This window comes from Pituophis catenifer, unplaced genomic scaffold (assembly GCF_029215685.1).
Source record: "Pituophis catenifer annectens isolate HBS135680 unplaced genomic scaffold, rPitCat1.0.hap2 SCAF_3, whole genome shotgun sequence".
NCBI lineage: Eukaryota > Metazoa > Chordata > Lepidosauria > Squamata > Colubridae > Pituophis > Pituophis catenifer.
In genome coordinates, this window is record NW_027256883.1 from 105,278,486 (window position 1) to 105,295,886 (window position 17,401).

Sequence of the window (17,401 nt, forward strand, 5' to 3'; positions counted from 1 at the left end):
TGACTCACCAATTACAACCAAGTATAGAACAGGAAGGCAGATCAGAACAAGGCAAATAAGAACTATCTGTTCTATCCCCGTACCACGCACACACCCAACCAGCCAGCCGAGGGTTAAATAAACTCTTCAAACACTCAACGTCAGTGATAAGGAACTTGGCAGCAACTCCGTGGCTGCCTGCCAAAACTTTTACTCCGGTAACACAGACAAAAATACACAGTTTGAATAGTCCAGTTTGTAATTAAATCCACAGCAAATAGGTGTTGTGTCCGAAGGTGCAAAGTGCCTCGCCAGAGATTAGCTTTGTCCGTCACAGAGTCCGAATGGCCACCACACTCCCTTTTATAGCCTGTGGGGTGTGGTCCAGTGACTCAGTTAATCTCTGGCACGCCTTCTCCTCTGCTGCGCACGTTTCTCCCTGCGCCTCTGGCGAGGGTCCAGCCAGCACTTATTTTCCTCGTCGCTGTCCACCTGTGACTACGGGGACGTGCTTGGCTCTGAGCCTATCGTTTGGCCTTTGGTGTCCTCCGGAGGCATTGCCAGAGAGGAGGGTCCTGGAGAGGGAGACCTTGCCAACTCCTCCCCCTCACTCTCAGAGTCTGCATCTGTCGATAGCCCAGGCTCAGGCAACGGAGCCACAACACTATCCTTACAGCACATGCAAACACTCAGAAATCTGATTTCCGTATTCCAACTGGAGCTCCTATGGTCCTTCCATTTATACACAAATCAAATACTAATTACCTAGAAAATTTCCATTTTAGCAATCAAATTTATGACCCCCCCAAAACATTATGTATAGATAGCAAATTACCAATTTCTTTTAACTTCAACAAGAGCTCTAACTCAAATATAGTATATTGACAAGCATTAAAGAAGCACCTGACAAACACCTAACTGGTAGCTATACCGATAATTTTGTTCAATTTTGTAGGGGGAATTTTTATAAACAAATCTTGGCTTAAAAGGGAAATTTAAAAATATGTAACTTTTTATAACCACATTATTGAGCCATACCATCCAATGCCAATAAAGGGATTCCATAGGCTTCCACTTCAAAAATGCTTCTAGACGGGAGCAATCAGATTCCACAAAATGCAGCAACTGAAGAAATGAAGAACAAAGTGTATTTCATTATTGCAATATAACAGAAAGTAATATGGTTTCTGTAAGATAATAGGCATGTCTAGCAGTGCAAGCTTTAGAGAGTTCTATTAGATGATTAACATACCCCCAACTGATCTGTAGACAAAACAATTCTACATATATAGTAAAAATACAGCATAATCCCTGAGCAAGAATTCTCCCCCGCCTCCCAAATCCCTGTGTGAAATAGCCACAGAAGAGTTGCAGAAGGTTTTTGTTCTGAATTTCCTTGGCTATGATAAAAGCAAAAAAGAAATAAGCCCCTCACCCCACCTCTGTTCTCATATCACAATATGAGGTTAAACATTCAAGGACTCAGAAAGAGATACAAGTCATACAAACCTATAAGTGCAATGAGCATTCAAACTCAAAGGATATTTGAAGATTGATTTTAGTTAGTATATATTCAAACCCCAATTTTCTTTAAGGTAGCTTTTTCTTGAACTAATCACCATCTTTTTTTAAAGCCAAAACCCATTCATGTATCTTAATATTCTAAATTGTATGGGTGGTACCTGGTTCAACAGAGTAATTGTGAGAGGGATCTAGCAGCCCTAGTGGACAATCACTTAAATATGAACCATTAGTGTGGTACAACTGCCAAAAAGGCCAATGCAGTCCTAGGCTACATCAACAGTGGGATAGTATCAAAATTACATGAAGTGTTAATATAGCTTTATATTGCAATGGTAAGACCACACTTGGAATACTGCATCCAGGTTTGATCATCACAATACAAAAAAGATGTTGAGAATCTAGAAAGAGTGCAAGAAAGAGCAACAAAAATGATTAAGGAGACTGGAGGATAAAATATAAAATGAATGGTTTCAAGAGTTGGATATGTCTACTCTAATGAAGAGAAGGATATAGAGGTGACTTGATAGCAGTCTTCCAATATTTGAGGGGCTGCCACAGAGGAGAGGGTCGATCTGTTCTTCAAAGCACCCGAGGGCAGGACAAGAAAGAATACAGGTAGTTGAGTTACAAATGGAATGGAGCCTGCCCATTCCATTCGTAACCTGAGGATTCATGGGAGTGAATGTCGTACCTTCCTGACAAAAGGAGGGAATGCGATCACTCCCTCCTTTTGCCCACGTATTCGATAATTGAATGTGTGGCTTTTAAGTGCACCTGAGGTATCTCAGGGTGGGGAAGGACTAGTGATGGAACAGGCCACTTGCTTCAGACCACTCAAGGCCTCCCCTGACCCACAGATATCTCATTCTCCCTCCCCTAGGATCCCCACAATTGTTTCCCCATCCTGCTGCGCCGAGTGACTTAATTTTTTCTAGTAACATTTTTAATGAGTTATAAAATAATATAAGATACAAAATGCAAAAGTAAATAGAAAAGCAGTGGGGAGGAAGATGGGGGGGGGAAGAGAAGTGAGGAAGGATAAGAAAAAAAAAGAAAAAAGAACCATTGACTTCCAATTCTCTCTGTTGCAGTAAAATGAGGCATTAGCATTAAATCACAACTTTTTGTTTTTTCATAATATGAACAAGCCATTTCTATAAAGTTCTATCAATCTACTCAGTAAAACCCAAAATCGAAGTTTCATTCTTTTCCACTTCAAGCACAAAGTTCAGAAGCAGTCTCCATATGGAAACAAAAGTACTTATATTCTTTTCTTTAATCAAAATAGTTAATTTTGCCATTTCAGCCAAGAGGGTGACTTACTTTATGAAGATGTGTCTCCTCTCCAGCCTGTTTCTTTGCCTCCTCTCCTCTTTCTCATCAGCAAAGGGCTTGACGAGGCCTCTGGTGACAAAAAAGGAGGCCAGGAAGGCCACACCGGAGGTCTCGTCAAGTGGATTGCTGGTGAGAAAGGAAGCCATGCCTCCTTTTTTGACACCAACGGCAACAAGCAGATCACCAGCAAGAAATGAGGTCCGGAAGACTGTGCACAGCCTTCCCGGCCTCCTTTTTCATTAACTGACCCTTATCAAGTGGATTGCCAGCGAGAAAGGAGGCCCAAAAGGCCGCGTGCGGCCTTCCTGGTCTCCTTTTTAGTCACTGAAGGCCTCATCAAATAAATCACCGAAGAGAAAGGAGGCCCAGAGGCCATGCGCAGCCCTCTGGGCCTCCTTTCTTGTCACCAAAGCGTTTGAGGATTGCTTCAGCAGCCCTTTATAAAAGAGGCTTTGCCGATAGGAACAGAGCTTCGGAGGGACGCACTCGCTTCTCCCAAGCTCTGCTCATGCCAACAAAAGCTTTTTGCAAAGAGCTGCCAAAGCCTACAGGAACACAATCTCCCTACAGGCTTCGGCAAGGAAATGGCAAATGGAGGGAAGGCCTAAAGGACCAAAGCCTTCCATCCGTTTGCAAACATTCAGGCCTCAATTCGCAGAGAATAGAGGTCTAATGAGTAATGTCACGCGAGATCAGTAGCACAAGATTTCACGCTGATCTTGCGATATGTTAGGCCTCTGTTCTCTGAGAACACATTGAAAGCCTGAAATAATGAAGCAGGCAAAGAAAGTGCGACAGAGAGGAGATCTTCACAAGGTGAGTCTCCACAGGCAAAGTGCCTGTGAAGACCTGGCTGGGAGGGGGGAGGAATAGGTGGGGTGAATGTTGCAGAGCCTCTGCGGTCATTCATAAGGACGAACAACTCCGCCCTGAGTCTCCGGAGAGGGGCAGCATATAAATTTAATAAATAAATAAATAAACAAACTGCCATGGTGCTGCAATATTAATAATTTTGGGACTTGTTCGTAAACGCTAGGGGGCACTAATCATGTAACTTTGAATGTACAGTAAGGGAACACTTGTAACCCAGGGTTTACCTGTAATTGGAAACTTATCAAAGAGAGAGCCAATTCTAGAACTAAGAAGAAATTTCCTGACTGTGAGAACAATTAATCAATGGAATGGCTTGTCTCCAGAAGTTGTGGATGCTCCCATTATTGGAAGTTTTTAAGAAGAGATTGAACAGCCATTTGTCCAGCATGATATCGGTCTTCTGCTTGGGCAGAGGACCTCCAAGTTCTCTACCAAATGTTATATTGTTACTGAATTTTAAGCTGTTATTTCTGGTGTCAATTGGTCTCTGTTGTGATGGGCTTGTAACCTGATAACACACCTCAGAAGGTGTAGACATCTACAGACTTGACTACTAGAATAAATTTAGGCCGTGTCATTTAATGGGGTGAAAATTAATTTTTGATTTTTTTGAACAGTGAGGTGTTCTAAAAATATGGGTTTTTACACCAAGAACTCAATGCTGAGCTTTGAATGGTTAGCAAACAGCATCTACTACAGCCTTCTTTTGCAGTCTGACTTGCTGCAGCTAGAACAACAAGTCGCAGACCTTCAATCCAGGAATGTTTACTCTGATGCTGAACCAACAAGGGTAGTACACACCAACAATGTATTCCACTATCATTCTTAAGTTTTGGAGAATTTTCCCTTTAATGCCATGTATTGAAACCCATATTCAACAAAGCCTATTTGCAGTTGTCAACCAGCATGAATGGCTTATGGGGCCAATTTCCAGAAGAGCCAGATCTGTGGGAAGTTCTCCTGTCCTGCAATAAGCCTGTGTGATCCTATATCCATACATTTGATCAGTAGAGAGATCCTTTGCAGCACTGTGTCTCAGTGAAATGAGAGGCTCACCAATTGGAACTCTGGTGAATGAAGGATCAATGTCAAGTTCTGTTGCAGTGTCTAGCATGTTGCCAATTTTATCTGCCCATTTGTTGTTAGACAAAGTCTTCCCATCCAATTTTGTGATTAAGTGTCACAGGGGTAACTCATTCGTGTAGAGTGCACACACCAACTTCCGGTCAAGCTTGACCTCTACCCAGTGCATGGCACCACCTTCACAGCCAGTATTAACATTTGTAGAATCTCCTCCAATGGCCTTCAAGCTTTTATCAATGCCTTTCCTTTTCATGAAATACACTAGATTATCAGCAATCACTTGAGCAGGTTTCCTTGTTTTTGAGCCTTTCCCCAGAGTGAAATGATCAAGATATCTTCCACTCGGCTCAGTGCACACAGAGTAAAGTTGTTCTTTGATGGTACTGGGGAATTTGCTGGTCTGAATTGTTTTTGCTTTCAGCATAACTTTACAGCCGTTGAACATATATTCTATTTCACCCTTCTTACAGAGCTCATCAAATTCTTGATCTAGGGACTTCATAATTTTTTCCTGGGCTCTCTTGACTTTATTGTGGTCAAATACAAATCTCTTGTCTTCTCTGGTGATCAAGCAAGCATCAATGAAGGTGGCTATGGTGACATGTAGACCAACACATAACTTATGGTCTGCATAACGACACTTATTATTTCTAATCTATTGTAGTCTGTCTTTTCTTTTGAAGTAGAGGATACGTGTGTTTGATCTAAGGCGTCTTCATAACTTCCATCACATTCCACTTCATCTTCATCGTCTGTCCTTCATTTTCATCATAAGTGATAATTACTTCATTTGTCAGTATCAAAATGTCTGAAATATTTATTTTTAGCGAGCCTCTGTCTCTCATCGTCTTGCCACTTTTGCCTCTTGAATAGTCGTGTCAGGTATGCTTCCTTCAAAGTCCAAGAAAGAATGACCCAAACGCCATTGTTTATAGAAGCAGGTACTTTTACTGGAAAATGAAGTGATTGCAACCAAAGAAAAGCAGGATCTAAGGCAAAAGCGCGAAAACTACAGATAGAAAGCATTCCCTCCCACTGTCCATCGTAAATCATCCAATCCAAGGGTCTCCCAGAGGTCAGGTGGGAGCACACGTCTGGCAGCGTCATCAATCAGGAATGCCACGACCGTTGACCTGATAGAAGCTTCAAAGATGCAGCCCAGTAGCTTAAGTATCACTTTCATTTCCACGTCTCTCCAGCACGCTTCCCCTCCTTCATGCTAGCTCCCCCTCCCCCCCATTACCATGGCAGCCAAAGCAGTAAAGGCGGAGGCTGACATTCGCCCCCCCCCCTTCAGAAGAGATGTTAGTCCTAAAAGGGAAAAGAAAAGGGGAAAGGAGATAACAGCACAACATATCAATTAAGGTTTATATTTGATGTGAAACAACTGTACTTTCTTTGGTGCTCGGACATCACGTTTGTTCACCCATTCAGCTTTAGACAATGGAAAATGTTTCCAGGCCACCAGATATTGTACCTTACTGTGATGCTTCCTGGCAGGGTAGATAAAAATCAATGTTTGAGGTTGGCATACAGTTCAGTAGCCCTGAGTTTTTTCAGGACAGTTCGTACCAATTTCACACGGTCGTCCATATTCTCAGAGTAGATAAGAATGTCATCCAAATAGACCAACACCCCCTTATACAGGTGCTCATGCAGTACTTCGTTGATCAATTGCATGAACACTGCAGGGGCTCCTTGTAATCCAAAAGGGGCACTCAAAACTGGAAACATCCCAGTGGGCAGTTAAATGCTGTTTTCCATTCATCCCCTTCCTTAATTCGCACTCTGTAGTATGCCTCTCGTAAGTCGAGTTTGGTGAAAATCTTCCCCTTTCCTAGGTGGGCTAGCATGTCCTTCATGAGTGGCAGGGGGTAGACATTTTCCACGCAAATGGCGTTCAGGTTCCTATAATCAACTACCAGACGAAAGGAGCCATCTTTCATTTCCCGGAACAGTACCGGCACCGCCACCCTTGGTCTGGCTGGTTGGATAAAACTCCGTTCTAGGTTTTTGTCAATGAACTTTCATAACTCCCCCAGTTCTCGAGGGGTCATAGGGTAGATCTTTGGCTTAGGGAGCTTTAACCCAGGGAGTATTTCAATGGTACAGTCCGTAGCTCTGTGGGGGGGCAGCACATCCAAAGACTTCACTAAAAACTTCTCGGAGATCCCAATACTCCTTTGGAATCTTCTCCTCCCCTTCAATATGACCTATTGCCACCTCCACCCCTTCGTGTTCTACTCCGTCCTCAAAGGGGGGTTCTTCCCTTTCTAGTCTCGGGTTTCTGGTGCAGATGCGCAAAACCCCCGTTTTCCAGTTAACACGCAGGTTCCATCTACGGAGCCAGGGCAGTCCAAGTATGAGGGGTCGTTCCATGCCAGGGGCCACAATAAAACTGAGAGTCTCTACGTGATCCCCCAATTGCATTTCAATGTGTTCAGTCACAAAACTGGCTGGGCCCGCTCCTGCTATTGATCCGTCCAGCTGACAGAACGCAATGGGCCTTCTTAACGTTTTTAGTCTCAGGCCCATTTTTTCCACCCCTTTCGGGCTGATTATGCACCTGGTGCACCCAGAGTCTAATAGGGCTAGCATCTGCGCATGTGCCCCTGTGGACGGTACCCTTATTTCTACGGGAACGAGCATGGGGCCCTCAATGTGACTCACCAGATCATGGGAGTCGGAGTCAGAGTCCGTCTCGCTGTCGTCCGCGGTGGTCGGAGTTCCCACCTCACCCTGGTTTCAGGGAGCGAACTCAACAACTTCCCCTTTCAGGGCGGTTTCGCGGGATTTTGCAGGTGCTTTGTCAGCCTTCTTTGGCCCTGAACCAGTAGATTTTGGCACTGGCTTGGAAAAACACTCAGCAGCCCTATGACCTTCCTTGCCACACTTGAAGCACATGAAAGGCTTTGACTTGGGTTTGAATTCTGCTCTCCCCCCGGCCATCTTGGGCGCTCCTTTGCGGTATTAGGAGGATGACGGGTCCCCTGTACGGCCCCCTCGGAGTCGGCTTCAGGCCAGATCGATCTCCATGTCCTCAGCTACTACGTACCAACTCTGCAAATCTTCGGGGACCCCCCGTGCTCTACAGTCTTTGTAGATGTCTTCATTCAACCCATCCTTAAAACTCTCCAGTAGGGCCGCGTCGGACCACCCTGTCATAAAAGGTGCCAGCTCGCGGAACTCTTGGATGTATTCTGCCACCGATCTCCGGCCCTGCTCAATACCCTTCATTCAGAGTCTCGCCTTCCGCTCAGCTAAGTGGTCTTCAAACCGCCTCCTAAGAGCTCCCATGAACAGGTTGTAGTTTCTCAGCAAGGGGGAGTTGTTATTGTGGAGGACCACCATCCATTCAGCTGCCACTCCCTCTAGGGCATTCATGCCGCATCTCACTGCTGCCGCATCTGACAGGTAGTCCTCCCCCCAGTCCTGCATGTGGTTCCACACTTGGATCAGGAAAAGCCCCAGGGTCTTCGGATTCCCTCCATACTTTTCTGTTAGGGGGGGAATTTTTGGCTTTTTGCATCTCCGGGGTGGGGCCTGCAAGGCTGGGGGTCCCTGGGCTGCTGCATCCCTCGCTTGGGTCCCAGAAGCCTGAGATGTTCCTTCCCCAGCTTCCTCTTTCTCTCCCCCACAAGCAGTCTCTTCTGGATCCACTCTGGGGTAGTCTCTTCCCTTCCCACCAGGGAATGCATAAAATTCACGGTTTTTCCGGCTTTCTTCAGCATCGTGGAGGAGTTGCAGAGCCTGAGCAATCATGAGGTTCTCCTTTTGCTCTTGCAGCCACACTACCTCTCCCTTACGAGGTCTGGAGCTGGTTACTCCTTGGGGGGTCCTCGCTAGGTCCGGCAGCCTTCCTACTCCCCTTGACCATCTGGCTTCCTCTGGCTCCTCTCTCAGCCGAATTTTTTCCATTCATTCCGCAGCTTCCTTTTCTGCTTGAAGTGAAGTTATCGTAGAGCCAGAAGCCCCTATCTGGTCTCCATCACTCTCTGATCAAGTTACATAGTTTGGGTTCAGCCCCCTCGGTAGTTATCCGGGATGGCTGGAGAAATGAGATCCTGCTTAATGTCAGGTATGCTTCCTTCAAAGTCCAAGAAAGAATGACCCAAACTCCATTATTTATAGAAGCAGGTACTTTTACTAGAAAATGAAGTGAACACAACCAAAGAAAAGCAGGATCTAAGGCAAAAGCATGAAAACTACAGATAGAAAGCATTCCCTCCCACTGTCCATCGTAAATCATCCAATCCCAGAGGTCAGGTGGGAGCACACGTCTGGCAGCGTCATCAATCAGGAATGCCACGACTGTTGACCTGATAGAAGCTTCAAAGATGCAGCCCAGTAGTTTAAGTATCACTTTCGTTTCCACATCTCTCCAGCACGCTTCCCCTCCTTCATGCTAGCTCCCCCTCCCCCCCATTACCATGGCAGCCAAAGCAGTAAAGGCGGAGGCTGATAAGTCGTTTCTCCTTGGGACATCTGGCAAACCAATCTGGTGCGATCCAAAAGAACCAATCTCGTCTTTCTGATCTTTAACGAAAGCAAGTTCCTTCAATGGTATCTTTGTCTCATTAGGGCATGTATAGTTAATGTGAGCTTCTTTTTTGCAGCCAGCAGGGCAGCCGAATTCAGCACACAGAACAATTTGACACTTGTAGTTGAGAATGTGAAACAGTTTGTCAAGTTTCACAGTGAAAATCTCTTTGCCCTTTAGCTTTCCTCTACCAAGAGATATGTTTTTGGCTTGATCCCAGCTTTCTTGGATCTTGTTCAAGATTGTCACTCATGAATTTACAAAAGGAATCACAAAAGAACTGTTCGCTTGTTCCCACTTTTCAAGTACTTTTGGATATATGTCTCCTGCAAGACTGGCTGCTGGGTAGTTTCTAGCATCATCACTACTTTGTTCTCTTAACAGTAGACCGTATCTGAGAATGTCTTGTACTGTTGGGAGTTCAGACAGCAAACAGGTCTTTGCCAGTCCAAATTAGGTTGCTCATATGAGTTAATGTTCCTAGTCTTGTTCTTTTTTTTTAGAAGCCATTACAGATTAGTTATCACACTCACAGGAAATAAGACCAGCAGTATTAACACTCTCAGACAAAATAACATTTAGCAGAAAGAGAAAGACAGCTGAACCTGTGAAATGAAACAAACAAAATGTTAAAGTTATGCTATTTATGTAGTAGTAGTAGTAGTAGTAGTAGTAGTAGTAGTAGTTGTTGTTGTTGTTGTTGTTGTTGTTGTTGTTATTATTATTATTATTATTATTATTATTTATTGAATTTGTATACTGCCCTACTCCCGAAGGACTCAGGGCAGTGAACAGCCAAATAAAATACATATAATACAAATGTTAAAAAACCATTAAAATGCAATTAAATAATTGGCCCGAAAAACGAAATTTAAAACATCTCAAATTCATAAGACAAATTTAAAATTGAAGAATTTTACAAATTTTAAAAAAGTTTAAAAGAGAGGTTATTTAGCAAACACTTCTAAATTATATTAAAGTAACCAAAATATCTTTCCAATCCCCAAGGCATGTCACAACTTCTGAGGACTCCTAATGTTTAGAAATTGAAAGCTGAAAAACTTGACACGCCCTAGATCCTTGCTTAAGAATATGTATTTCAATTAGCAGAACGGTGAAAGCAGTTTCTGTCATTTGAACTTATTTGTATATCGCTGGTTCAGGAAGAGGAAAGAAGAAAACTTTCAACCATTAGCTGAAGATGTAATTTCTGCATCACCCTGGATTATCCCAGTTAGGGGAAATAAACCTAGTAATGAGAATTTTACGTCTGCAGCCAACCCTAATCCCAAGATATTTGAAAGGTTTTTTAGAATAAATAAAAATAATATTTAATGAATAAATACATTTAGCATGTATATAGAATTCTGTTTGAATTACAAAAATTGTTCGTAGTGCTTCTAGGAACCAAGTTTAGGGAAAGTCACTGATCCATCTTTTATAAAAAATCATAGATGAAGCTGGGAAACAGTTGCACATCTAAGGGTATCTAATGTGTATGGGGACAAGAGTAAATCTGAACTAAGGACCTGTGATTCACAGCAATATAGGTACTCCTCACTTAATGACCCTGATTGGGATTGGAATTTCCATCACTAAGCAATGTGGTTGTTAAGTGAAACATCACGTGACCAGGGTGCCAGTCAGCACCTCCCTGTCAGCCTGGGCCTGCAGAGGGAGAAGCCACGTGCTTGCTTCCATCCAAAAGATGCCGGCTTGCTTCTGGCCTCAAGGGGGTGCTGCTCTTGACCACCCTGCTGGGCTGTTCCTGCCTGGTATGGGGCAAGTTGGCCCAGATCTACGACCTCTGGGGCGCCCCCCCCATGCTGCCGGACTGCCAGGGCCCTTTCACCAGTGGCCTCTGGTGAAGCCGCACCACCTGTACCGCCTTGCCCACCACCTGTGGGCTACTGAGCATCAACCTGCATGTCAACTTGGTGCTGCAAGTGCTGGGGTATGGGCCCAGCGTTCTTTGGTGGGTGCTGCAGCTCTCGTTCTGGCTGTGTGAGGCAGGTGTGGGGCTGCCCCTAGCCACCTTCAGCCTTTACCTCATCTGCGGCTGTTCTGCAATCTGGCTGATGCCGCTGCTTCGCCTTCTGCCACGAGGTGAAGCAAGGCAGGTGGCGGGGGTGTGGAGGTGCCTCCCTCCACCTGCCAGACACTTTCCGAAGCTGCACAGGGCAGAGGAGGGGCGCACTGCCAGACCTGTGAAGTGTGTGGGGCACTTCCAGCAGGAGGTACTGGAGGCTGTTGAGTAGCAGGCCAGGCCAGGCCAGGCCAGGCCAGGGGCAAGGCAAGGTGATGGTAGCAGCTGGCGACAAAGCAGCCCCAGGTGAGGTAGAGGTCGAAAGAGGCCAGGGGCAGCCCCATGCCCATCTCACACAGCTAGTATGAGAGCTGCAGTGCCCATTAGCGCCAGGGACCGAAGAGTGCCGGGCTCAGGCCATAGGCCAGTGCCCGCAGCAACGAGTAAGCGTGCAGACTGACGCTCAACAGCCTCAAGGCAGTAGCGAGGCAGCACTGGTGGTGCGTTTCCACTGGCGGTGGGAGGGGCACTCCGGAGGTCGTAGATCTGTGCTGGCTCACACAGCAACACAGGTAGGAGCAACACAGCAGGGCAGTCGAGACCAGCACTGCCAGGAGGGTGAAGAGCTCCCGCGAGGCCAGCAGCAGCACAGGCCACTGCACAGCAGCCATTGGTCTGAGAAGTGTCTCAGCAGCAGCAGGGCCAGCAGGAAGGGCAGGCGGAGGCCAGGGCGCGCCGAGAACTTGGCCTGTTGTGGCTCCAGGCAAGCAAATGGTGAGACCGAGAGGGCAGGGCCGGCAGTAGATGCGCTCCCACTCCTGTCAGCCCCTGTGCTCGCCACCACCTGTATGTGAAAAAAATAAGACATCCTCAAAAATATGCCCTAAAACCTCTTTTGTAGGCAAAAAATTATAAGACCAGGTCTTATGTTCAGGAAAACACGGGTAGGATGTAGCTGAAGCTTGAAAATTCTGCAGAAAGCAGGTTTCTCTGAATTATTAACATACCATCATGCTATAGAAAGAGGATTACCTGCTTATATCTTTCTGCTTGTCTTCCAACATCAACTTCTATGACTGAGAAATGGCCAATAACAGGGTCAGTATGAGAACCTATTGTGTAGGAATGGACCTGGTAGAGAAACATATGGTTAGAGGCAGGATATGAGATATATCTAAAACTACACATGTAAATGTTTTGTCTATTGTAAAGGCAATACATTTAAATGTGTATTTTTAGGTATTAGATTACAGGTAGTCCTCGAATTAACCACCACAATTGGAACTGGAATTTCGGTCATGAGTCATGGCATCACATGACTGGACTAGATTTTATGTGTTTGTATGATGATTGTTAAGTGATTCAATGCAATCATTAAGCAAACCACATGGTCGTTTGAAACCATTTTATCCATTTCATATTTGCTTGAAAATCTTTATAAAGAAACCAAATCTCAAGGCTATTAGGCGAGACAACCTCCTGCATGCTTCCCACCACCAAATCAGTGGAGAACTTGGCAGGAAGTTGGCTCAAAACCAGGTGGCTCAAAACCAGGACAGTAGGCAGTAAAATGGTTCTTGCCTATCGGTGGTTAGGATTAGGGTTTCATAGAGCTACAGTACATGAAATAAAACTAGCATACTTCAGTAGGCCAGACAGATATCATGCTGCCTGTAGATAAAAATTCAAAAACAATGTATTCTAATTTTAAGTAAAAAAAAGCAGTAAGATTATCAGTGGGAAAAGTTTACCACACAAATCAAACAGTTGCGTTCCATGTTTTGTCCATGTATCTTTGCGTGGAAGGTTTAATTGCTTACACTAATAACAATTTTCTGTCTCAGAAGGTGAAGTGATACTAATAGACATTTTGTCCACCATTTTGCTCCATTTTGTACTTCTCACTGAAAATCAATTGTGAAACATTAATTTGGAGCTCTACTGATCCTTAACATATATAATTTGTATTACCTTGAAGATCTATAAATAAACCTACTATGGTCTCTTGCAGCAGAAGTCTAAATTTCAATTATGGCTTGGCTGCAAACTAACTCCCAGTTCAGCTCAATGGCTAAACTATGAACTAAAACCTGGAACTATGGCATGAGTAGGAGGTAATATCCAAGCTGGAAGCTCTTCAGGACTCATAATGTCAAAGCACGATTAACTGTTATATCAGAATAAACTGAATATGAATCTACAGTGGTTTCAGGCATCTGAACTTTCCATTCAGTTTTAGTACCTAATAACTTTGGAAAATAGTAAATAAAAAAATATCACCACCATGTAAAGAAAATATATCCATTCTTCTTGCTACAAATGTTGGCAAAAAAAAAAAAAAAGAATAGATAAAGACACACTCTTAAACCTTATTTTGTTTTAAAACTTTTTCTGAAACTTATAGACTCAAGACCAGAGAAGGATAATGCCACAAAATATAAAGTATTGCAACCCAAGTTCTACTTACCTTATGCAGTAACTTGCATTGCTCTTCCTGGTCAGAGTGGTAACTCCGCCATTGGAGTTTCAGGCGGCCATTCAACCACTGAAGGTATTGGACATCTTTTTGGCCTTTAATGTGAGGTTTTGAAACAAGGCTTTTCCCATCTTGCAGACATTTTAGAAGAGGATTGCACTAAGAAGGAAAACAATAACAAAATCTCTGAAAATGGTTTTTGCTCTGTACCAACTCAGTTTTTCACAATATCCAAGGTTTATTACGTGAGCTTAGAGTATTTCTATAGATGTTTAGTATTCGTTGTTGCCTAGAAATTTTAGCAGAATTTCTAAAGATGTTATTGATAGAGTAATTTCTCATTACTCAAGAGTCTGATGAAATATATTCCTCTAGGAATAGTAATATACGTAGAGCTCTCTTTTTATTATTCTCTTTCTTGATTGTATTCTATCTCTATATCATAACTTGAAAGGAAGTTCTCATAAACAGACATTTTCCCTTTTCTGCTGTGTTATCACATTCAAGCAGCAACATACAGATATTTTCATAAAAAGGCATCAAAGATTCTCCAAATATATATATATTCAAGAAATAGCAAGTATGTTAAAATAAATGAAGCTCCCCAGAAGTGAAAAACAATTGACTTTATCAGACTATCTAAATTTCCTGAATATTTCATGAAAGATCCATGCAAAAAAAAGATTGATATAGGGAATGTAACTGGGAGCCTAAACACTGAGATTCATTATCTAAAATGGCTGAAGGACCCCAAGCTTATCTGCTCCTGACATATTCAAATATTCTAGTCTTTGAAAATGTGCCACTTTGATCACCATCCCTTTATCAACAGCACTTTTTATTCTATCCAATGCAGTGAAATATTGGAAAGAAATTATGTAAAGTGATTTGGGACTGTATCCATCAGGTTAAGTCTCTGAACATTGAACAGAACCAAATATTGTATGGTGGAGGAAAAAAAATCTTGTAATTCATTATGGAAAGAGGAAATTGGTCTTCTCTCCTTCTAGGCTTTATGCCTGGCAGCTTTAGGATTAGGTTGGCTTATGTAGCCACTATGCAGACCAGATTTTTGCTTAAAGAGATCTGTAAAAAATGCACGAATGTGAGAAAGTAAGTTTATGGTATACATTTTGATTCAAATAAAGTATGTTAAAGTGAACAGTCTTGAACTGTAAAATGTTTGGAGTAGAGTCCAAAATTAGTTGCTGAATGCAGTAACAGCAGTGCACAATAAATCTAAACCATACCTGAGAATAAACAAAAAGGTTGGCAAATGTTTCATATTAGCAGGAGTAAGAGAAGGATTAAGATGGCGCATTGGATACCTTTTCATTTATTTTATAAATTTATTCCATATATGCTATATACATGGAATGTTTGTGTTGATATAGAGGTGTGATGCTTGATACATGAATGTATATGAATGTATAAGAAGCTAGCACAGAAGCTGTGAACTCATACATAAATCTATATATTATATTATATTATATTATATTATATTATATTATATTATATTATATTATATTATATTATATTATATTATTATTTCTATATTAGTCTTACTAGAAATCAGGACAAATATTAAGTTTGCATGGATAAATTAGTAATAGGTTTATAAGTAATTATGTGTACGTGGCCATTAATCCTGGATATCAAATCATAGTAGATATGCTACTATATCTCAACTCCAAAGTCCAGATTTTGAAATCAAAACTCAGTAGTCCTATGCTACAAAGGTGTCTGTTTTTGGTCTCACTCAATATTTTATGTATATTTCATAGCTGTTAAATACCAAGATAAAGCTTTATTGCTTAGCCAGCTCAAAAAATAAAAAGCAGTGCTTTAATTATGCAGAAATAGATGAATAGTTAATGTATTTGGTATCACCACATTTAATGCTCCTTTTCGGGGGAGGGAGAGGGAGAGGAATGAGGGAAATTTTGAAATTCTGTAAGTAGAAAATCACTTCATTATTTTATTAAATATAGTATAGATATGCATAATTCTATTACTTAATTAAAGTATGTTTTGGCTACTGAAAACAATTATAGATTCACTGATTGCAATTATTTTGAAAATAAGGAATACCCGTTTTTCCTGGGGAAGCAGGAAGGCAAAAAGGTAATGTTGAAAGTAGAAAAATCAATCAATCCTGATAAAACAGGCAAACTCCTGTCTTAATGGAGATACAACCATTCATTTTTGCTGCCATGATTATACTGTGAATTTATACTCACGTTTGCAGTCAATTATTATTCCTATATATCACTGGTGTCAAACTCTTGGTGTCACGTTGCCCTCACGTGTTTTATCACGTTTTTTCCTTCGCAGAGCTGCGGTGGGCGTGGCCTGCGTGTAATGCATCCAGCCAGCAGGCCATCAGTTTGATACCCCTAATATATATATATATATATATATATATATATATATATATATATATATATGTGTGTGTGTGTGTGTGTGTGTGTGTGTGTGTGTGTGTGTATATATATATATATATATATATATATATATATATATATATATGTATATATATATATATATATATATGTATGTATATATATATATATATATATATATATATATATATATATATATATATATATATGTGTGTGGGTCTTTGGTTATTCGGGTTTTCTCCCGCGTAAAGTTGGAGGTGTCTTGGCAACGTTTCGACGAAGTCTCATTCGTCATCTTCAGGCTGGTGTTCTCGGCTTCGTGCTTCTAGGACACCTAGAAGACACCTCCAACTTTACACGGGAGAAAACCCGAATAACCAAAGACCCACATACAAACACCCGCGAAAACCTCAGAATATATATATATATATATATATATATATCCATAGTATTGTTACCAAATCACATATTCCCCATTTTATATAAGTGGGTTTATTTTTTTTTCCTATATAACAATTGTATTTGTCCACACTAAATTTCATTCTGCTATTTTCAGCAAATTTCTCTACAGTATCTAAATCTGCTTGAATTTCATTTCTGCCTTGTAGAGTTAGCCACCCAACTTTAAATTTTCTGCAAATTCATAAAAATTTTGTTTAAAGTTTGTAATAAAATAATCTTTATAGAGAGCAAAAATCATATCTTGTAACAATCCACTCAGTGCTTCCCACCCTCATATGATACTGATTACCACTCTTTTGAGTACAATTTTTGAAACATGTTAAACGTGGATGGCATGCCAATTAAGTCAAGACAATTGGGTAGAAAATTAATATTTAATTAATTGTTAATCAGAATTTCATGATATACTTTGTTAAATGATTTGCTGAAATCAAGATTATATAACAATGCATTCCTACAAATAATGCTATATTTCATCAAAGTTTAAGAAAAATAACAAAACAAGCAAAAAAAATTTCTACAATTCTACAATATATCCTCACAGTGTCTGGACTATTTTTACCTAGAGATGGTCAACAACAGACTTTGAGAACTGAAAGGCCCAAAAAAGGGGATGTCTGCAGTTCAGATGTCTTTCAGTAAGGAAGCTAAATATTTTAAATTAGTGTAATTTCTAATTTGCCTGGAACAACTTTTCTACT

General features: G+C 41.7%; 1 protein-coding gene across 1 annotated transcript in view; it reads right to left on the reverse strand.

Annotated features, from left to right (window-relative positions):
• The window catches only part of TEDC1 (tubulin epsilon and delta complex 1), a 68,183-nt gene that overhangs the window by 37,330 nt on the left and 13,452 nt on the right, over positions 1-17,401 (reverse strand). Inside the window, exons 4-6 of the mRNA XM_070939182.1 lie at positions 13,828-13,995; positions 12,393-12,491; positions 1,018-1,104 (exon numbers count right to left, since the gene is read on the reverse strand). Of these exons, the coding sequence (XP_070795283.1) occupies positions 1,018-1,104; positions 12,393-12,491; positions 13,828-13,995 (354 nt within the window). The remainder of the gene's footprint in view (positions 1-1,017; positions 1,105-12,392; positions 12,492-13,827; positions 13,996-17,401) is intronic.